General features: G+C 37.4%; 1 protein-coding gene across 1 annotated transcript; it reads right to left on the bottom strand.

The window, feature by feature from the left end:
* Positions 1-12891: 12891 nt before the first annotated feature.
* Positions 12892-17123, bottom strand: LOC136248240 (52 kDa repressor of the inhibitor of the protein kinase-like). Its single transcript, XM_066040050.1, has 4 exons — positions 16483-17123; positions 14866-14917; positions 13275-13408; positions 12892-13153 (listed from the first exon to the last, which is right to left on the bottom strand). The coding sequence occupies exons 1-4, from the start codon at positions 17121-17123 to the stop codon at positions 12892-12894; spliced, it is 1089 nt and encodes a 362-aa protein (XP_065896122.1).
* Positions 17124-23521: the final 6398 nt, after the last annotated feature.

Here is a 23521-nt window from a genome sequence, read left to right as displayed (position 1 = left end):
CAGCTAGAAGAAATCACTTTGCAGAGAGTTCAGCTACAAAGAAACCATCCTGTAGAGAGTTCAGCTACAAACAAGTCACCCTGTAGAGAGTTCAGCTACAACCACATCACCCTGCATAGAGTTTGGCCACAAAGAAACCATCATGTAGAGAGTTTAGCTGCAAACAAATCGCGAGATCAGCTAGAAAAAGTCACCTTGTAGAGAGTTCAACTACAAAAAACCATCCTGTAGAGAGTTCAGCTGCAAACAAATCACCTTGTAGAGAGTTCAGCTATAAACAAGTCACCTTGTAGAGAGATCAGCTACAAAGAAACCATCCTGTAGAGAGTTCAGCTACAAACAAGTTACCATATAGGGAGATCAGCTAGAAATAAATCATATTGTAGAGAGTTCAGCTACAAACAAATCACCCTGTAGAGAGTTCAGCTACAAAAAGATCACTGAGTAGATAGTTCAGCTATAAGAAGTCACCTTGTAGAGAGTTCAGCTACAAAGAAACCACCATGTAGAGAGTTCAGCTGCAAACAAACCATCCTGTAGAGAATTCAGCTACAAATAAATCGCCCTGTAGAAAGATCAACTAGAAGAAGTTACCTTGTAGGGAGTTCAGCTACAAAGAAACCATCATGTAGAAAGTTTGACTACAAACAAGTCATCCTGTAGAGAGATCAGCTAGAAGAAGTTAACTTGTAGAGAATTCAGCTACAAAGATACCATCATGCAGAGAGTTCAGCTACAAGTAAGTCACCCTGTAGAAAGATCAGCTAGAAGAAGTTACCTTGTAGAGAATTCAGCTACAATGAAACCATCAAGTTGAAAGTTCAGCTACAAACAAATCACCCTGTAGAGAGATCAGCTACAAACAAGTCACCCTGTAGAGATATCAGCTAGATACAAGTTACGTTATAGGGATCAGCTACAAACAAATCATCCTATAGAAATATGTGTTGGAAACAAATCACCATGTAGAGAGTTCAGCTAGAAACAAGTCACTCTGAAAAGAGTTCAGCTACAAACAATGGGAGTTTCACCAGTAATGTATAAGAAGTCACCTTATTACCTACAGTATGATTATCTTTCATTGTTAAATATACAAATATTTTAAATCAGACAAAAAACTGTACACAACATTTCTTCCTTTGTTCCACAATTCCTGCAGAACAGAAAACAAAACAAGTTAGAAGGAAGCACCAAAGCCAGTTAATGGCCGGCTTTGTGGCTTGCAATACGAAAAGATGTGATATCTAAACCAAAACAGCCAAGCTGTAAAAAAAGAGTGCGGCTCCCAAAAAGGCCAGGATGAAAAAAGATGTGAAATCCAAGGTGGCGGCCAAGAAATGGCTGTGATGGTAGGTTAATGGCAAAAATTTTAATTACGACAATTCAGGTGAATTTGGTGCCAAGTCCTAGTGGAGAAGGCAACGCAAATTCACCTGAATTGTTGTAATTAAAATTTTTGCCATTAACCTACCATCACAGCCATTTCTTGGCCGCCACTTTGGATTCCACATCTTTTTTCATCCTGGCCTTTTTGGGGGCTGCACTCTTTTATTTACAGCTTGGCTATTTTGGTTTAGATTTTCATTATACTAGCATTATGAATACAGCTAGGCTAATGACAGAGCATGCCATCAAGTATAAATAGACTCTTAAAAGGCGTGGTCTCGGTGCTTGATCAGCATTAACCAACCAAGATTAGGTTAATTAATAGGAGTGGTATTGAACCTATCATGAAATTACAGTATCTACCAAGCGTAAGTACTTAAATAAGTTTGCAGCATGCTCAAGGAAAGTGTTGATAAGAAAAATTAATGCCTCAATATGGTTTCACGGCATAAAGAACTGACCTGATTGAAGATAAAAGGAAAGACAAGGTGCAGAAGGTACACACTCGTCAGAATCCCAAAAGGCACATTCTAATGGTGACTTTGTTATTGAAGGGTAAAATGGTGACTTTGCGCTGCTTTGTTAGGCCTCCAGCCTTGCAACTGTGGTCAAGCAGGCAGGCTAACAGGTAGGCTGGCTGGCTGGCAGGGAGGCAGGCTGACAGGCAGGCAGACGAAAATTTGAGTTCGGTGATCAATCTTATATCCAGCAGCCTGTAAGTATTTTCTTGTTTTTAATGCTGTATTTGATGTTAGGTGAATCAATATTATTCTGTAAAGGTGATTTTCATTTCCATTACATATGATGTTTCTAGGGTGATTTTTAATGGCAGAATTGTAGGCGGCATGCATCATTTTTGAGGGATTCCTACTTAAACAAATTGATTATGTACATAAGTAACAGGTAATCTGCATTATTGCTAACATTTTATTAAGTTATGTACTTAGATAATCAATGCACTACAGAAATATTGGTTGGACTGGTGAATACTTCTGATGCAATCCCAAAGACCATGCAAGCCTGACCAAAATGTGATAAAGCTTACATTACAAAAGCAGAGGTATTTGTGCAGAACTACATATATTACAGAAGAATGTCAGACAGCAGTTAGCACACCAATAATAGAGAAACAATCACTACACTAGGTTTTTCAAATTTCAAGCTTGCAGCATGCCTCAATGATTGCTAAGTGAAGTAACATGATAATGTGTTGTGAAGGTGTACAACAGACAAATGTGTACTTTTTAGGAACTAAGAAATCTTCATTTCCCATATGCGTAGTTCAATTGTGCCTGAACAGAAATTAATCTGCAGAAACTCTCTCTTTCCAAATTTTAGTTGTAATCACCCAGTAGGCTCTTCCCTTCAAAATTTGTTTTGTCTTCTTCACATTCTCTTCTTAATTGTCTTCTTTTTGCACACTTTGCAAAAATACACAATCAATAATACTGTGTGTGCTTACACTTCAAATTTGGAGGGCAGAAAAAGCATAATACACCACATTTTGATAAAGAACAAATCAGATAAAAGTTGTGCTGATGTTCCTAAACTGCAAAAGTAATTTGTTATCACACCTACAGTGTAAACAGCTTAACAGAATAACTATCGTAGTGCAAACTTTTGTGGTCGGAAAGAAGTCAAGATGATGGTCATGGAGTTATAACAAAATACCAACCATATGTAACAGGTGAGCAATCTAGCTTTACAAATAGTAAAAAAAGAAACAATTTGTTGGTACTCCTGTCAGACAAACTGCGAAGGGAAGGAGATGAAAATTGTAAAGTAAGTGGAGTAAAACCTTTCAGTCATTGGGATTTTAAAAAGTTATTGTGTAGCCAAAGCACAATAAAGATACTCTAATAGTGCAGCCACCCCATTAAGGAGTTAAACTATAAGCTAGACTAGTTTAGAATTCAGTTATGTTACCTAGTAGAGAGTACAGCTACATCGAGTTACCCTGTAGAGAGTTCAGCTACATTACAAGTCAATCAGTAGAGAGTTCAGCTACAGTAAGCGTCTCCCTGTAGAAAGCTCAGCTAGATTAAATATTCACTAGTAAATCTGCAGGTGTAAGCGATCTCCCTTGTTTCCCTACTTTTTCTATGATCCCTAATTGAACTTAAAATTCCTATTTTAGTAGAGAATACTGCAGTACATTCCACAATTGTCTGTATGACATTTTCACATCATCAAACCAATTAATTCATTTCATACGTCACCCAATCTGCTCAGAACCAAATATTCTATAAAGCTGGTCACACTTGGATATTGTATAAAGCGGGTCAAACCAAGAGAGTGGCATAGCCAAGGGTGGGCCTGGGTGGGCACGTACCCAACCAAATTTCCCTAGGACAGCAGCACCCGTTCACTAATGATACTACGAACAAGAAACGAGTAGTGCATACCTTGGCAGCACCATATTTTTGTTGTAAATCAGCAGCTGATATCAAGATAAGTTCAATAATTGCATCGCATGATCCAAGTAGTTTCGGTGCTCTCTATTTAATGCACAACATCATGTGATGCAAATTTTAGGTGCGGAAAGAGGAGCACAAGGAAAAAGGAATCTGTTTTTCACATCCGGAATACTGAATTGTGCTCGGAATTGTGAGGAGCAACACGGATTCTGCTATTGGCGAGGTTATTAGTCACCCAAGTGATAAACAAAATCTATGGTGCTGCTGTGTTAGACAGATGAAAGGTTCAGTGGTGACTGAATTAAGCCCATACAACTATCTTAAGAGTCAGGTTGGAGTAGAATGAGTTGTGTACAAGTGCAGATGAGCTAAAAGAGAACAAGACAAGGAGGTTTATTAGTTTTCATTTCTAGTTTCTATATCATTTTGTGCAGTAGCATTAGAATAGTGAATAAGCTGCAGGAACAGCAGCGTAGCATATTATTAGTTAGCTAGATACATTTATGCACTTTTGAAACAGTTTTTAAACCAAATGTACGTAGAGTCCACTAAGGATGGACTCGCATTTTGTGCTAGTTGCATGAGGTGAAATGTGTGGGTGAGTGTGCCCACCCATCCCTGAAGGGCTGGCTACGCCACTGGACCAGGAAGACCTGGTGAATCTTTCATTTCAACTCATGGTCTATTTCTAGCTTACTGGACCAGTATGGAAATGACTTCAAAGCCACCAGTCCACTTACTCATACTTTCGTTTGCTAGAGAAAGCATGTACACCATAGGCTCAGCAATGCAGGTGCATATGGTACTACTCAAACGCAACGTCATGTCGCGAGAGTGCAAGCAATTTGGGATGAAACTCATGAGCAAAACATGCAAGTTTTTAATCACTCGCACTCTCAAGAGATGACGTTGCATTTGAGCAATATGTACCGTAATTAAACTATGCATAGAGCATGGATAACAATCATTTTTACTACAGAACACTGATTATAGTCTGGTCTGTTGCAGTTGTGTAAAGAAATTGTAAACATCACAACATGGCAGACCAAAGCACCAAATTTGGTACAGTGATTCCTTAGGATGTACAGAGTGATTTCAGAAGGGGTGCCTGAACTCACCCAGTATACCCCTTTGTATGACAGCTATGTTTAAAATCCGCAAAATTAAAACTTATATATTTAATATAGAGGATAACTTATCCCCCTGAACACATAGCTATGGTTAATAGTTCCTATACGTGCGTGAGTATAGTCTTATAGTAGTTTCATCAAATACTACATAGTTACAGAAAAAGTATTTAATAGCGAAAGTTAAATTGCTAAAATTTATTTTAGATATTTATGAAGATGTTCTTTATTTTCTATCAAAAACAATGTCCATCCAGCTAAGTATCGTGCACAGAACACCTATTTACTGGACGCTTCACTATGCATATTTATTGACAAGTTTTTTATTAGGCCATCATTATAATTTATACCTTGTTTCCTGCATCGATTTTTAGGTAGCCACATCTTATTTGACTATAGATCACGTGAATACACTATTAATTTTCATGATAGAAGGAGGCACAAAAAGACCGATTATTAAGGTAAATGTATTAGCTGTGTACATAAACAAAGCACAAGGGTATACTAAAGGGTTGGAATCCTTCCACTCTTGTTCAATGGGCACAGTCTTTGCACCTTTCAAGATTGAGATTTTCTAATAGAGTAGTCTCAACTGTATAATTAATAATAAGTAATCACCTCCCGCCCGTATCAGTTTTTGCTCAACTAGGTGACGGGAAACAAGCAATATAATAATGATGGCCTTAGCTTTATGACCTCATATCAATGAGTGATTGCTCTTGGTCTCTTAGCTATTTCTGTGGTGTTATGATCAAAACCATAATAAGGAACCAGACTCAATATGACATGATGAACATTCCAACACACTGTATATGGGAAACCACAAGGTCATGAGACCTAACCTAATATAAATCATGGGTGTGTTTTACTCTACATGATATCATCTCAATTGTTTACTGAGGTTCTTCTTTTGTTAACAGGAGAGCGCTGGTTTTAATTATTGAAACTTGTTGAGAACTTGAGACATAATGGGGTATATAGCTTTATGAAATTATGCATCATTATTTGAGTATTTTCGGCTCAGCATTTTCACAGTTTTGAAAAGACTGGCTCAAGAATGATCAAAACCAGCATGGGCACAGCAAGGGTGAAAACTATAAAGTATAGTGAGTTTTAAGTAGCCCAATCCATATTTCTGCAGAGGTGCATGGGTAATTGCAAGTTAATATTTTATACGTATAAGTTTCACTGCAAGTCTCGGAATTTCCTGCAGCACAATAAGACAAGCGTAACAAACAGTGGGACTCCATTACGTTCTTAGGGCTTCCCATTTCCGGAGAATCACAGTAAGGCTTCCTCGCGTGTAAATGCACGTCATCAAAATACTGGCCAGCTACTCCCCTCAGTGCAAAAGAAGAGTTGAAACTGACTAGCCGCTAATACCAGGGCGTATTGAGTCCGAGATTGAGCCAGCACTTGAAGATATGCTCCGCACACATGTGAAAACACATTCCGGTACTTAATATTGTTTACAAGCACAATCAACTTACTAACTACGCTAGGCTTAACCAACACACAAAGATTTGGAGAGTAGCTTCTGTCAGAACCAACCTCTCAAGCTAGACAGAAAACCGCGGAGCTCGAGGTGGAGCTTTATCTTGTAGACGCGCTTAGTTCAAAGGTGCGCTCCAAGTTTGGTTATTCGTCTATTCAGGATTGAGAGTGAAAGTCAGAACTCGACTGTGGGGAGCACGAAATTTTAAAAATAAATTTTACATCTCGTGAGTTCGATATTTCTGTGAAGACACCAATCATGCTCCCGGTTTCATGGTGGATCTAGCAATGGCACATCCCACAATGGTAGGGAATCAAGGGGTAGTCACCTCCATACCACCAATTGATGCACTTGCGACCGGGATCAAGATTTAATCAAGTGATCAAGGGGTATTTTTGCAGTGAATCAAGCGATCAATTCGTTCGTAAAAGTGGTGATCAAGCACCTTTGGAAAGCTAACTTTGGGCAACACGAGAATTTACTAAGCTTTTACGGTTGACGATCAAGAATCAAGGCTCTTGGAAAGATAAAATCAAGTGATCAAGGCAATATTTTGGCGAGCAAACTTTAGATCCCGATCGCGAGCGCATCAAATGGCGGTACGATGGAAGTGACTACCCCTTGATTTGTAAAAGTTGATTTTTCGGTTTGCGGACCCTAGTGAAAGCGTGTAGATCGTTTTACACATACAATAGATACAATTAAAAACTTGAATTATAATTAACAGGAGTAGGGGCTTATATATAGCAGCTAGATTTTTTTTCAGCCCTGGGTATCCAGCACCCCTTCACTCCTAGCACTAGATAGAGGTGGTGGCATATAGCAGCTAGACTACCCAAAAAATATTACGATAGCGATGTTTGTTTATTTAGCCAGGCTACTTATCTATGTAGCTTTTTATTGAGTATAGAGGAAATCCTGGATCCCAGGCTGTGTGGCTCCTCAGGCATTTACCTAGACTGCAAGCTGTCTGTGGATCAAGTTACTTTCAGGTCATTATCTATACCTATAGCCAGTGGCGATTCTAGTCCTGACCTACAGGGGGCCAAGTAGGGAACAGCATAACTATTTCTGTTTGGCTGTAGTATAAAGTAGAATTTCAGGGGGGACTGGGAGTTGCACACCCAGAAGCTGCAGGATTTTTTCAATTTAAAGGCTTGAAAACAGCCTAAAATTTATGCTAAAAACATGCAAAATGCTGAAAATAATCTATACTGCAACTTTTCCCCAAGGTTTAAAAAAAGTTATTTTTCAGCAGGGGGGCCCTGGCCTCCCTTAGAATCGCCTATGCCTATAGCTTGCTACTTACCAAAACAGGCTGATTTTAAGTGTTTGGAAAAATGCAGTTGTACAATAGACTAAGAGCTTTACAAAAGGTGTAGGGCGTAGCTGAAGAACAGCTTTGGCTGATGCTGCTTCCATATTAAAATCCTAATTGAAAAAAGAAGGTCCTAATGAAGCAACAAATATACAATAGTCTAATTAAGTGTTCATCTATCATGATCACTACTCCCAGGTAGCTATTTAGCTGATTTATTTTGCTGTCTTTGCTGACAGGCATGCATTCAATAACAATAAGTCCTTTTCTTGTAGCTAATAGCTAAGAAAAATGCATTTACTTCATTTCAGTAGTACCCAGTTATCTTGAGTGAGATCATTTGAATGAAGATGATAGTCCGGGCTTTAGTGCTATTGCTTTCTATATCTCTGCATAATGGTACTGGTGGATTCAGTAATATCATTTATATTATAGACGAGGAACGCTAGTACCAAGCCTTGAAGTATACTCCTGAGAGAATGGGCTGTGATGATTGGGCAATTGGAAACAGTGGAAATGGAAAACGGAAATGGTCAAACATCATAAAAATGTACCCTAGAGTAAAACCCTTGTTTAGTGGCCACCCCTTAAAGACCACCTTCTTATAAAGACTACCTCTGTACAAAGACCGCATTACAGTTAGATCTCAAAGATGGTTAAGACCACTTCATCATCACCTTTTATAAGATCACCTCTTTACAAAGACCACATCTCTACATTGCAATAATAGCTAGGTTCTAAACATCCTGTCAGACGCTTTATCAAAACAGCTAAAAAGACTAGGCTCTTTGTTGATACAGTAGGTTGTAGTGTACTGGCTACATTTCACTTGTGTGGAATATTTTTGTATGACACATTCTTTTACTATAGTATTATCTATGCTGGTACAAACTAAGCGATGATGGTATATGATTTGAGTGAAGTGTGGATAAAGAGATGACATTGATTTGAGTCATAAAATACATGTTTGAAGCTTACCAAATATTACCATGTAGTGAGGCAGTCTTTATCAAAGGTGACTGTAATAGTATTTGCTTTATTACTATAACTAGATTCTCTAAAGAGCACAAACTACACAACAACTTGTACAAGCCTACTACAACAACTCTAAGGATGCATCATACATTATGTGGTTACATCACACCAATTACATAATTACCATAGAAACCTAATGTGTCTACTACATCTCCATCTTAAGTATGATGCATGCTACAAAATGTTTGCCATTGTTCACTCTCAACAAACCGTATAGAAGGTCTAGAAATTCTTCCACTTCTAGTCTGAACTACAGAAGGGTTTACATCTGAAACAGGGATTAAAGTTTCGTCTGGAATTTCTATTGGTGTTGGTATTGGATTGTCAATACTTGAAGCTGTTTCTTGGTTGGCTAAGGTATCAAATCTCTTCTGTTTCATCTGTAATAGTGGTAAGGTGTTTGGGCCTGTTGGATAGTTCTTCTGTGATTACACCTTCTGCTTCAATATCAATTAACCAAACTGACTCTCCTTTTTGCAAGGGAATTAAATCCTTCGCACATTGTCGCTGATCAAAGTTGATTTTTTGTCTTTTCTCATGGACTTCTGCTTTTTCCTCAGTTTGTTGACATGGCTTTTACTGCTTTGGGAGTACTGGAATAGTAGTACATGGCCGTCTCCCCATTAGTAGTTCAGCTGGGCTATAACCATTCTCTAAAGGAATAGAACGGTAAAACGATAAGCAAGCATTGCTAAATATGGGTCATAACTTTTGTTTAACAGACCTTTTACTGTTCTGACAGCTCATTCTGCTGCACTATTGGCTTGAGGGTATTTTGGGCTGCTTGTAACATGTGTAAAACCGTATTGCTCAGAAAATGACTTGAACAATGCTGCTGAATATTGTGGACCATTATCTGAAATGACAGTTTCAGGAATGCCTTGACAAACAAATATTGACTTGAGATGTTGTACTATGTTTTGTGATGTCATGGAAGACAGCTTGGCAACCTCAATGTAACGAGAGTAGTAATCTATGACTAGTAAATAGCTAGAATTTCTCCATTCAAAAATGTCAGTCCCTACTTTCTCCCATGGTCTATTTGGAAATGGTGATGGCAACAATGGTTCCACATGGTTGAACCTGCGCTTAGAGCAAGCAATACATTTGAAACTTTTTCTTCAATGTCCTTCTTTATGCCTGGCCACCACACGGAATCTTTAGCTTGCTGTTGGCATTTTGTAAAGCCTTGATGACCAGAATGTAATTTCTCAATGATCTCAAGATGGAGAGAGGAAGGAATAATCAGACGATTGCCTCTTAGGAGAATACCATTGTTAACACTCAGCTCATTTTTAACAGGAATTAGTACTTCAGCATACCACTCAGGTATTTTCCGGTTGGCCACCCATTTCGACAGTATAGTTTAAGTTTCTTACAGGTTTCATCCTGTTCTTGGAGACATTTGATCTCCTGTAGCCGCTTTGTAGTAGCTGGAAGATGATCAATAACAAGATTAACATAAGCATTTACCTCTTTATAAAAGGCTTCTGCAGTGTGGTCTTCGGTCAGAACTGGTGCTCTGGAAAGAGCGTCTGCTGTACAAATATCTTTTCTAGGGACATGATAAATTGAGTAACTGAATCTCATCAGGCGTAGTCTAAAATGTTGTACTCTTATTGGCATTTCGTCAAAGGCTCTTTGTAGATAGCAGTGGAACAAGAGGTTTGTGGTCTGTTTCCAATTTGAAGTGCATACCCAACAAATACTGTTGAAATCTTTCACAAGCCCAGGTTGCAGCAAGGGCTTCTTTTTCAATTTGGGCATAGTTCTATTCAGCTGCACTTAATGCTCGAGAAATATATGCAACTGGATGAAGGCTGCAATCTTTCTGCTTCTGTCGTAAAATGGCTCACAGTCCATATGCTGAAGCATCAGCAGAGACAATGGTTTTTAGAGTTGGATCATACATTGCTAAAGCTTCACTGGATGTGATAGCATCTTTGAGACTTGCAAAAGCTCTGTCTTGTGCTTCTCCCCAAACCCACTGAATTTTGGTACTAAGGAGTTCTCACAAAGGCTGAGCCTTGTCAGTTAAATGTGGAGAAAATTTGCTTAGTTGGTTAAGCATACCAAGAAATCGATGAAGTTACTTGGTGGTTTCATGTCACAAATTGCATGGATCTTGTTTTGATTAGGCTGAATTCCTTCACTGTTTATAGTTTGGCCTAGGAAACTGATGCTGGTAGCACCAAAAAAGTACTTCTCTTTGCTAAGTGTAAGGCCTGCTTCACTTATTCTCCTGAGAGTTGCTTTGAGACGTTGATCATGTTCCTGTTCTGTTTTGCCATAAACTAGAACGTCATCAATTAGACAAGCAACTCCATCAAAATACCACTCATCTTTCTTTGGAAATGTTCAGGTGCAGAGGTTATTCCAAATAAAATACAATTAAAGGCATATCTCCCAAATGGGGTAATAAATGTTTTCAGGATTCAGGTGCTAATTCAATTTGCCAGAAACCAGAATTAGCATCAAGTTTTGAAAAATACTTTGCATTCCCAACTTGTGCTAATGTCTGTTCTATAGATGGCAAGATGTGACACTCATGGCAAACACTTGTGTTAAGTTTTGTCAGGTCAACACAGATTCGAACTTTGCCATTGGGTTTTGGAACAACAACAATCGGAGAACACCGTTCTGTGGGCTCTTCAATCTTTGAAATCACCCCGAGTGTTTCCATTCTTTGGAGTTCTTCTTTAACTTTAGGTAGCAGTGGTATTGCTATTCGACGTGGGGCGTTTAGAGCAGATGGCTTAGCACCAGTGTTGGGCAAGTCACTTTGTAAAAGTAACTAGTTAGTATATTACATATTACTTGCAACTGAACTATTTAGTTACAGTTACATATTACCCATAAAATAAAGTAACTGTAATAATATTACATATTAAATTACTTTGTGTCCACAGCCTTAGGCTGTTACATGTGAAACTACCACCTTATCACGTGACATGATTGCGTTGTTGGACAATGTGCAAATCGTAAGAAGCTAGTGAATAAGCTTCGTTCAGTAGGCCTCGTTACTTCGTTGTGGTTAGGCGTTACTCAGAGGATTACTAACGAGATTAGTAATTTCGTTACTTGTAGTAATAATATTACGTAATATTAGACTCGTTACAGTAACAATATTACTTATGTAACGCGTTACATTTGTAAGTGAAGTAACTTGCGTTATATTACCTGTTTTCATAGCGTATTTCGTTATATTACTTTGTTAGCACAAAAGTAATAATATTACGTAACGCGTTACTCCCAACACTGCTTAGCACCATTTCTGAGTTTAATCTAATAACTGTCTTGAAGCTTGCCTAGTCCTGTAAATAATTGTGGGAACCGCATGAATATATCACTGGCTTGTACTGGCTCAACAAATTACAAAATCTGTAGGGCTTCAATGGCAGGACGTCCTAACAAAGCTTTGTGCAAGTCTTCTATCACATAGATTGTTTGCTGGATTGATCTGTGGTTTCTTTCAAGGTATCCCACAAACTTCTCTTTGACTTTCAGTACATGTTGGCCTGGACCACTGAGTGTTCTGTCTGCTGGTGACAATGGACTGTCTCTGCTTCTAGAGTATCCTGTGTTGGGAATAACTGTCACACCTGCTCCTGTGTCAACTTTAAACTGAACTGCTTGACCATTCAATGTCAGCTCTATCACCCATGGGTTGCTTTTGTTTTCATGAATCACTCCTAGAAAGGAATTATCATCTGATTCTTCAGCTGATTATGATGTCACTAGAGAATGTACACCATTTTGAATTTCTGTTGTTTCAGCTAGTTGGTCAGTGGCACTTTTACTTCTACAAAATGCTTTGAAGTGACCTTTCTTTTTACAGTTGTGGCAAATGGCTTCACTTGCTGGGCAGTGAGCTCTACCATGTGATGGATGGAGTCTGGCCACACCTGGAGCAATTGTTAGGCCTTGCTGGTGGATTTTGTGGTCTGGAAGAATCCTTACTGTGGTGGGAGTATGGTTGCTTATGGGTTTGCTTCTTCACCAGTTCAATCTGTGCTTCTCTTAGCAAGTCATTTCTCACTGTTCTCTGTTGCAGTTTTACGGATTCGCTCTGTCGAGCCATCGCTGTGGCTTTTTCTAAAGTAAGCTTACTATTCATCTGCAGTTTTTCTGACAGCTGGCTGTCTCTGATACCAATGACAATTCCATTTGATCATGTAACTGTCCATAATCACAATGTTCTGCCAAGGAATAGAGATCAATTATGAAGTCATCAACAGGCTCGCCTTCTTGCTGCACTCTTCTGTTAAATTTGACATGCTCAAAGATAACATTGCGGTGCTTAACAAAGTGAGAGTCAAACTTGCCTTTTACTGTATCATAGACTTTTTGCCTGCTCTTCACTGAGGTTAAATGACTGAAAAATATCATCAGCCTTTGCACCCATAGAGTACACAAGAGTATTCACTTGGTTTACCTCTGACTTTGAAGATAGGCCAGAAGCTACTCGGAATCTCTCAAATCTGTGAATCTTCTACTGAGGCCATTCTTTAGGTCTCTTGAAGTTGAATGGTTCAATTAGCTTAATCTGGTAGGATGCCATGACTGGTAACAAGGTTCTCAATTCTGACACCATTTGCTCTATCACTACAACTAGATTCTCATAAAATAACTAAACTACACAACAACTCATACAAGCCTACTACAACAACTCTAAGGATGTATCATACATTATGTGCTTACATCACACCAATTACATAATTACCATAGAAACCTAATGTCTACTACAGTGACCACAAAGTGGTCCTTAGCCATCTTTGAGATCTAATTACAATGTAGTCTTTTACAGAGGTTGTCTTTATAAGAAGGTGGTCTTTAAGAGGTGACCACTAAACAAGGGTTTTACTCTAGGGTACATTTAATATTATGATGATTTGACCATTTCTGTTTTCCATTTCTACTTTCCATTTCCAGTTTCCACTTCCACCGTTTCCAATTGCCTGTGATGATTTTCTGGTTTTGCCTTCAAGTAGGATTGACTGTGAACAATCTGTCAAGTACTCTTTCATTACATTCCATAGTGTAAAAGTTTGTAAACATGATTTTCTATGAGATGTCTAGCTGGTCAAAAACTTTAGGAAAGGTGCATCAATAATGATACCAGCATCATGCAAGACTGTGATGAAAATCATTAATAGTTCCTAGTAATTGTGTGTCACAAGATCGACGTATGCACATATGTGAAAACCATGTTGATTTGTACTCAGGATACTGTGCTTGAACAAGTGCATTAGCGCATGGAAACATGCATGAGTGGAAACAAAGGAATAAATGATGGTATTTAGTTTCCAATAGCTACTCAAGTGCAGATTAATAACATGGGCCGATATACATATAGTTTGCTCTGCCTGTTTCCTTGTAGATTGGTTGATTTACAATCTGAAGGAGTTGGCCTAATAAAGGTAAGCAGTGGAACCATTTGGCAGTTTTCTTTGAAGGAATCCCATCTGGACATGCAAACTGCTTTATTGAGCTCTCTTGAACAGGTTTAAAATACCATTTAACATTGACCAGCATTAGCTTTGAAGTGTTAGAAGTTCATAAAATTAATGGTATATAATTGAGTTAGGAAACCTTCGTATAACCAGGACTGTCTTCAAATTGTTAGCTGAAGCAGGTTTGTAATATACTGAGGTTAGTTGACTCTTATAGTGATCTTTGCATGCTTTGTGATGGGCAAATATACTTTTTCCAGTAATATACGCTCACATAATGATGAAAAAATGTTAACAAAAATTAAACATTTAGTTACTGTAGGAATTTTACAGACTAGGAATCATTATCCACAATAACCACTGCATGCAGTTGTGCTTATAATTATATAGGTAAATAGTTGCAGAAGAAAACATTTGGCTACATGCATGTACTTCATCACTCTGTTTCATTGAAATCATGCCATGTTATTCAGATTAAAAGTTTCAAAAGTATTATTCACCACAATTCTCTCCCTAGTTGGGGACATTCAGGTACACAACTTCGATTCCTTGAAGGTACCTGCCTAAACTCACATGGGTCAAGAAATATTTGCCGTCAATGGCTACAATTGGGTATGAAGCAGATCCTAAATACTTTCAAAAAATCTGTGCCACTACCCCCCATCAATTCGAGCCTTTCAAGCATCCTACAAGATTATACATACATATTTAATCTGCAAAATGGGGTCTTATCCTTATCTGTGCCACAAACTTCCAGATCTACAGCTATAACTGAGGGCCATCAAACTAAATCCCTTTCTAAAGTTTCAAATTTTACTAATTATAACTTATTCTAACTTATGTATCACCTTAAATATACAAGTTTATGTTAAGGGAATAATGTGACCAAATTTCAAATAACCTTATTAATAATAATAAGTCAAGTTATGGATTTGCTGAGTATATGCAATGGGAAAGGTTTTAAGACTCCTTTTCACAGATCTGGTCACATGTGTTCAATTTTTTACTTCAACAGAATCGTTAATTAATATTGGCCAATTTACCTTTCGGATGCTGGCCGTGTACCATGACAGGAGCGTAGGGAGAAATTTCTAAAGGGGGTTTCCAATAGTACTAGATGTCAGATGTAAGGGTCTGGGGGTGCAGCCCCCAGCCGCTGAAAGTACATATAATTGGCACTACATTTTACAACGTTAATGCTATTTACTAAAGTGTTCTTGATTCCATTACATGACAATGTTTCTGTAAAAAATTTAGATTTTATCTCATTGTATATATGGAGAAGAATTGTGTAGATAAAATTGATAAGGAGTTCACACCTGTTTTGAGCCATTGTTGTCCATAATAATTAATCTTGCACAACACACTAAAGGATATTTCTGCTTCACAATATGTGACTGGTAATACCATAATGCATATTAACATCTTTCTAATATTTGGGGAAAACATTGGAGTAGCACATTTCAGAGCAGACTGAGGTGTATCTGGAAGTTGCTATTGCTCCTTGGTGTGTCTATAATCTATGTTGAAATGAACCCGCCAGAGGTGAAGCTCTGCTTAGCAGCAGAAATGTATTCTAATTCACTACAAAGAACTCAACTATTTCATCATCATTAGCTATTTGATGTGAAAAGCATGATGGTACGATGCATAAACACTTTATAGCCAAGACTGCATGGCTAGCAAATCTACTTTTAATTTCAGATTTTAAATGGTCTAGGAAAGGAATTGCTAGAGACCTGCGATAGTATTCTTCTGGCCTGCCAGGCTGGTTTTCTCTATCAGTTTGCCTGGCACATCTCCTAGGAGCAGATACCAAAACAGATTTGCTTACACACTTTGAGGCATTTAAAAATAAGCAATTAAACGTTGTTCTACTTCAGATAGAGCATCAGTTAGTATACCTGCTTCAAAACACCAATATGATGTACAGCTTGGACAATATCTAGTGCCCTAGCCTGCAAAGCTTGAGTTAAGCTTTCAGTGTATGACATATGTGACCGGATTTGCGAAAAGGTACCTTTTCCACACATTTTACAGGCAAACAAACAAAGCAATGTAACTTTTGACTCCATATACTGATTGACTTGCTCTTAGTTTCAAAACATAGCCAGATACTTTAACTGCACTCATGGGAAATTTCAGGCAATTTTATGTCATGACTAAAAAGGTATGAAGCTTCAAAGATCAAAAAATGGGTCAAAATTTGTGTGTGAAAAAGGTACCTTTTTGCAAATCCGGTCACATATACCTTTCAACTACAATCAATGCAATGATAAACTCAAAATCTAAAAGACACTTAGAAAGTGCTATAGCATCAACTAAAGCATCACGAAACCATCCTGACTGGTCATTAGTAATGGAATCAAAACACTGAACAATGCTATCAAACATATCCATGAAAACATGAAAGGCATCAATTCTTTGCAGCCACCTAGTCTTGCATAGTAATTTCACCTTCATTGAGGTACATTCGTTCAAAGCATACTGGCATTTGGGATGATCATCAAAAAACTTATAAATCTTATTCATAACAATGAAGAGATTTTGCACTACAACCAAACTACATGAGCTAACCACCGCTAGATTTAATGCATAAGAGCAACAGTAAGAATAAGGGTGGTTATTTTGTATGATTGCTGCACAGTCTCTATACTTTCCAGCCATATTGCTGGCTCCATCATATGCTTGTCCCCTCAGTAAAGAAATATCTAAATGACAACTACCTAATGCTTTTTCAATGGTCACTGCAATAAACTCTCCTGTCCCTCCATCAGACAACTCAAAAAACCCAATAAATGACTCCTTCACCTTATCATTAGCTACATACTGTACTGATACAGATAGCTGCTGCTGATTAGCACTGTCAGTACACTCCTGAGTACAGTGCATTCTCTCTTACCTCATTCTCTATTTTATCCAATATATAAGGGATTGACAAATCTTTATTAATTCATTTTGAGTGTCTGGATTAGTGTATTGTTCATTTAAGTAGCCAAGAGTGAGATACTTGTGCAATATAATTGGTCACTTAAAGCTCTGTAATCAGGGATGGTTTTAAAATTCTCTTTGGTGTGTGCAGCACTAGTGTTAGCATCACTGTGCCCTATGTTCTGAGTGCAACTCAAAACAACACATTTAATTATTGCATCCAATCTCTGGCAGTTGATTTCATAAAGCTGCTACCTGTGACTGTCACAAGCTGTATCAATTGTAGGCTGCAGTTGCCTACCAGACAGGCTTTCCTTAAAGCTTTCTAAATCCTAAACGCATCCTAAGTGGATTTGGGAAACAGAATGAGATTTCACTTTGTCACTTAACTTGCGAAAAGGGTTTACAAACAAAGTGCTCTATTTGACCAGATGAAGTGCAAATTAGACAACATGATGACATATATCTAGAATACCCTAGCCATGTAAAGGACATTAAGTAGTGATACTAAAAAGTGTGGTCATTACCATGTTCAACTTTTGATGGAAAGTTATATGCGGAAGCAGGATAGTATGTAGCAAATTCAAAACAATGTCTAGCTATACGTTTCTCTCATCAGACAGACCAGGCTCTAACAATGCCTGTACATTCTTATTTGTTACAGGCACCAAATGTTACCTACCAGCTGAAATCAAAACCCTTGATCACTCGAGTTCTTGATGTCCCGATAGAATGTGTGTCTGATGGCTATAAAGAATTTATTCACATTCACTTCTATTAATTATAGTCCATTGTTGTGACAGCTATAGTGGATGCTTTATGGTATCACTGTATATATCTCTTGCTGTCCAACCAAAAGCAATGTGGGAGATAGAAAAGAAAATTATGAGGTTTTTGTCACCACTAATTTGACTGAAATGTCAAATGATTCTTTTGAGAAAAAATCCACTTTTCATTTTTAGCTGTTTTCCAGGATCCAGCTCCACTTGTACATACCAGGGGAGGATCTGGGGTTCCATGCGATACCCCTTTTTGGAAGAGTCTTGATGAGCTCCTGCCAAGTTTTTCTCTAATTCAATACAATCAGCTTATCAATCAAATGAGTACTCATTATAAACACAACTGGCAACAGAACACTCATTTTACCTTTCTTCACCGCAAAATCACTTGAAACTGCTGCTACACCAGCATCTTTATATGCAAGGGCGCCTCTAAAATATTTATATTTTTCAAGTTTCAAAATTATATTAGTCACTTCTAAAGACTGCATTTGCTAAAGACCTTAATGGTAAGATATAACAGTGACACATTGCTGGAGAGTAATTATTTGCTGTGAGAGGTTACTGCTAGGTAGATAGACTGAAGTTGCATTTTTACTATGCTGCAGAGTGGAACCCACCTTTTAAAGAGTCTGAACCTGCCTGCATGCACTATATGTGTGCCCACATATCCTGTTTTTTCAGGCCCGGTCATAAATATTAGATATATTTCATGAAATACCAGGTATAATGAATAAAAGTGTTCAGACAAGTGAATTGCTGAAACTCGATCATATCATTACGTACAAAGTGTTGTTCAAATATTCTAACAGAACATACTCTTTACAGTTTCCATTTCAGGGCCACAAGGTCTAGTACTACCAACATAATACTCCACTTTAATACCAATGTCACATCCTTTTGGCTCCAAGTTGTGGATGATTGAGATGCCTTTCTCATCTTGTGGAACTCGTTTAGCACCTCGTTGTCGCAGGGATCACGCTTAACCTGTACAAAAAATGATTCAATTAAAAACACATCAACTATAAAGTTTCTATCATTACATAATCATTTAGATTTATTTATTATTTATTTATTTAAGTATATATGTAACATAATGTATATAGCTAACATAATATATATATATTTGACCGGGCTTGCGAAAATAGGGCATGTGGGCACAAACTATACCCCATCACTCTACAGGTCATATCTCAGTATTGGAAAAGTATAAAACTTGCATCATGATGCCAATTAAATGCTTACTAAGAGCTGAAAATTGCAGTATCATAGCATAATGGTACAAAACGTTATGAGTGATGAAATGTTGAAAAAGTAGGCAAAAATCATGTGCCCACATGCCGCATGCCCAGTCACATTATGTTACATACTGTACATAAATTAAATACATCTATACACATTAGGTCTTCCACAGTATCCATATCCTATTACTGACCAATAATTGTCTAATCTAGAGTTAATTGTGGGTGCTGAGATTGCAAATCCTAGTAAGCCATTCCACTGATCAGTTATTTAGTGGCTGAAAAAGTTTTGTATTATTGAAGTTCTGGCTCTTGGTTTACAAAGTTTTAGGTGGTGGCAGCGGTTTTTAAGATAAAAAAGACTCTTAAGATCGACACTATAGTGATTATTTAATATCCTTAAAGTCACCTCTTTTTCTATGACAATATATATAGAGTGTACATCCCAAGAAGTTTCAGTCAATTCTGATATGGCATACTAGATAGACCATGTACCAGTTTGATGACATAATGCTGAATGCTCTCCAGTGATATAATATCCTCAATCAAGTATATACGGAGACCAAACTAGAACACAAATTCTAATTGAGAGTGAATGTACGTAAGTTGGTATAAAATCTCAATAGAAGTGCAGGATAAAAACCTGAAGGAGCCAAGAGATTAGCAGCTATTTGTTGACAATGAAAAGATGCATGGACAATAGTTGCTCAACTAGCTACTAATCTGAAAATTGTCATAAGATACAAGTGATAACAAACACATGCCACAGATCAACACTACATAATATAGCTTATAGTAACCTCAAAGACACATAGCTACAAGTGAAAGTATTTGTGTCAAAGATATTTTGTGACCAGGTCTGCAAAAACAGAGCATGTGGGCACAAACTACACCCTGTCACACAACAGGTCATATCTCAAAATTGGAATAAAGTATGTGCATTCTGTAACTTGCATCTTAAAGTCAATTAAATGCTTACTAAGAGCTAAAAATTGAACCTCCATAGCATAATGGTACTAAAAGTTATGAGTGATCATGCCCACATACCCTATTTTCACAGGCCAAGTCACTGTATTTATGTTACTTGGGACACATGGGTAGCACATGTGAATAAATTCCTGTACTAGGAGAAAATGATAAATATTTACGTTAACTCATTCACCAGAGGTCACAATCTTCCCAAACAACCCAACACAACAATTGCTTTTTTCCAAGATCAATTAGGCTATGGAACTTTCTACCTCAAGAACTTATCCAACAACCATCACTATCCATCTTTAAACAGCATTTCCTCAGCAATTTTACGTACACCATAGTAGCAACATTAACACTTTTAATCATGTAATGTATAGCTTAGTTACTGTGTAAGTGTAACGTACGTAATATATTTTATAATGTATGTGAAACTGAGGATGCATATTATTTAATAAATACACATTTATTTACATTTTTGCTAAGGTTGGGGGGGGGGGGGGGGGGGAGGGGAGGGGGCACACTGATTTCTGACAGTCTACTCCACAAAATGCAGAGCATGAGCCTTCTAGGCATGCCCAACATGAAACACCAATATTTTCTAAATTTGAATTTGATGACAATTGACTGAAATTAACAGTTCAACATTGGAAGTATGAGAATATAGCTACTAAGCTAGAAAACAAAATTAGGTGTAGGCTGGAAATTTTGAAAAATTAATATTCTGATGATGAGATTTAATATGAAATTTTGACTGAAATTTGTAATTATAAATGTTTGCAAAATTCAATGCTGCATAGAAGCATGAATGCTACTGAGCTGAAGGTTTATAAGGCTCTCTAAAGAAATTTTGAAAATTTGACCTTTTTGAATAATGGCTGTCCTGTTGTACTTCAGCAAGGCAGATACACCTATCCAGGGATGAAGTTTGATGTGTTTGTTGTCAAATGTTCAGTTACACTGTAGTGTATGTTGATGTCGATGGCTACAGAGCTAGTGATTCCCCTTTAGCTACTATCCCAAGTACCTTTTATAAATTATATAATAGTATCTTATTCTCTACAATGAGCAACAATCCATTTTTGCATTTAGCACAAAAATATCAACTTAAAAATTGTATCATAGAAACGCAATTTCTGCTGAGTGTGTCAGAACTTTGGAGCCCCACCTACTATTTTTGTACAAATGAAGAGCTTCTATCCATATTTCGTTCCATATGCTGCATATAAACAGCTAAATCAAGTGGGCTACCTTAAAACGTTTAGAGGGTACAGACTTGATAATAATACATAATTATAATCCTAGAAGGTGCATTGCTATAGCCTGTACAAACACAGTACAACCTGTACAAACACACTATTCCCAGTACATCCTGTACAAACACATTGTCCCCAGTATAACCTGTACAAACACACTATTCCCAGTACATCCTGTACAAACACACTGTCCCCAGTATAACCTGTACAAACACACTGTCCCCAGTATAACTTGTACAAACCATAGATAATTAATGAGAGTAAGCACACTGTCCCCAGTATATATATCCTGTACATTTGACAGAAGGATGACAAAGATCCTTCTATAATATATTTAGATGCTGCCAACAGGTAGCACATAAGAGGTGATAATAGAGTACATACCACTCACAAGCCACTACAGATTGACCTCTTCTAACTTATAATCAGCTCCACACATTTTATCCTAAATATTTTGAACTTAAATTGTAGCCAGTACTATTCTAAACATCCCGGCTGTGTGTTTGCACAGATCAATGCTAAAAAAAATTAATCAGTGCATTGTTAAAATTATTTTATTAGCATTGACATCATTGCAGCCATTTCTTGGCTGCCACTTTTAGGCTTTTAAAAGCCACATCATTTTTCACAGTTTGGCTGTTTTTGTGTGGATATAATTAAACTGGGGACGGTGTGTTTGTACAGGCTATACTGGAGACGGTGTGTTAGCTAGGTGTTGTTACATGGCTTCACATCAACTTCCTCTAGCTCCCACTCAGTGCTAACATGAATTCAAAGTGAAGATATATATACAGTATGTTTATTTAACAACATAATACATGTTTAAATGAGAGCTTTACTAGGAGTTGGAATAACTACATACGTATAGTTACATTAGTAATACAATTCATGGTATTGCAAGAGTTACATAATGATTGAGGGAGCATGTAACACAGTACAGTGCAAGAGCCTCTACAAACAATTCTGGTAGCTAAGTCATGTTTCAGGTGTGTTATATAATAACATGTATACACCACATGGATATCTGATGATCAACCAAAACCAAAAGAGAGTGGTATTAGGCCTGAGCATTTCCTTCAGGGAACTCACATTGTTTTCACCTATTATGCACTTCAGTGTTCCCATTATGCTTACACCTAGCCTTTCTTAACCTTGGAACATTTTAACCAGTGAATGCTCTATTACAAGGAAAAAGGCTTTTAAAAAATCCACCTAAGGTGACTTAATACTGGCATAATACTCTAGCCTATTATCATTGGCATATTTGACACAGGCCTACTAATGACAAGTATCAATAACTAAGATATTCTGTGATGGTTGTGATTCTACAAGTACTACAAAGAATATATAGGACTTCAAAAACAAGCCTAAATTTAGGCCTGCGTCAAATATGCCAACATAATAGGCTGGAGTACTACGCCAGCATAATGCTAGCATATTAGGTGGATATTTCAAACTATGGAGCTTAATTCCTTGAAAATAGCTTAATATACTCCCTAATAGAGCAGTCAGTAGAAACTGCAGTGGAAACTGCAAACTGCAAATGCATTGTACATATCAATGCTCTCAAATAGAACAGTCAATTTCTAGTAAAATACTCTAATAGAGCATTCACTGATAAAATGTTCTAAGACAATTCCAAGAAATGTTGCTAACCTAGGAGCATAATGCCAGCATAATGGAAACACTGAAGAGCACAATAGGTGACAATTTTGAGGAAATTCCTGATGAAAGCATTTTGGCCAAAATTTTGAGGATATTTGACTCAAATAAATTCTGATGCTGTTTTCTTTTTCCCTTTTATACACATGCAGGCAATAACTGCCATACTACAAAATTTTCAAGAAGGATAGTATTCCCAGAGAATTAAATTTATACATTTTAAGTAGTAAGTACTATATCTATGTATGATGTTCTACTACCCATAGTGTTCATAAAAGCCAAGTTGAAATCCTGTCTAGCGATGGTATCCTCTTGCTTCACAGTCCACACACTTTGATAACTTGACTATTACCAGGATGCATAATTTTATGGATAGTCTTGTGTGGCTGATATCATTAGCTATGATTTCTCATAGGTGCTGTAAGAACCGGAGGGTCGTATTAAGGTAG

Source organism: Dysidea avara, chromosome 2 (genome assembly GCF_963678975.1).
Source record: "Dysidea avara chromosome 2, odDysAvar1.4, whole genome shotgun sequence".
NCBI lineage: Eukaryota > Metazoa > Porifera > Demospongiae > Dictyoceratida > Dysideidae > Dysidea > Dysidea avara.
Note: the sequence above shows the minus strand (reverse complement) of the source record. Positions and strands in the feature narration are given on the sequence as shown.

Bases quoted from the DNA above. Each gene is read 5' to 3' on its own strand.
- LOC136248240 (XM_066040050.1), bottom strand. From the start codon at position 17,123: ATGCACTGTACTCAGGAGTGTACTGACAGTGCTAATCAGCAGCAGCTA. The intron at 14,918-16,482 runs GTATATGTGACC...ATAATCTTGTAG, and splicing joins GCATTGATTGTAGTTGAAAG to GATGCTTGAAAGGCTCGAAT. The intron at 13,154-13,274 runs GTAGAAGATTCA...GATATTTTTCAG, and splicing joins AGACCTAAAGAATGGCCTCA to TCATTTAACCTCAGTGAAGA.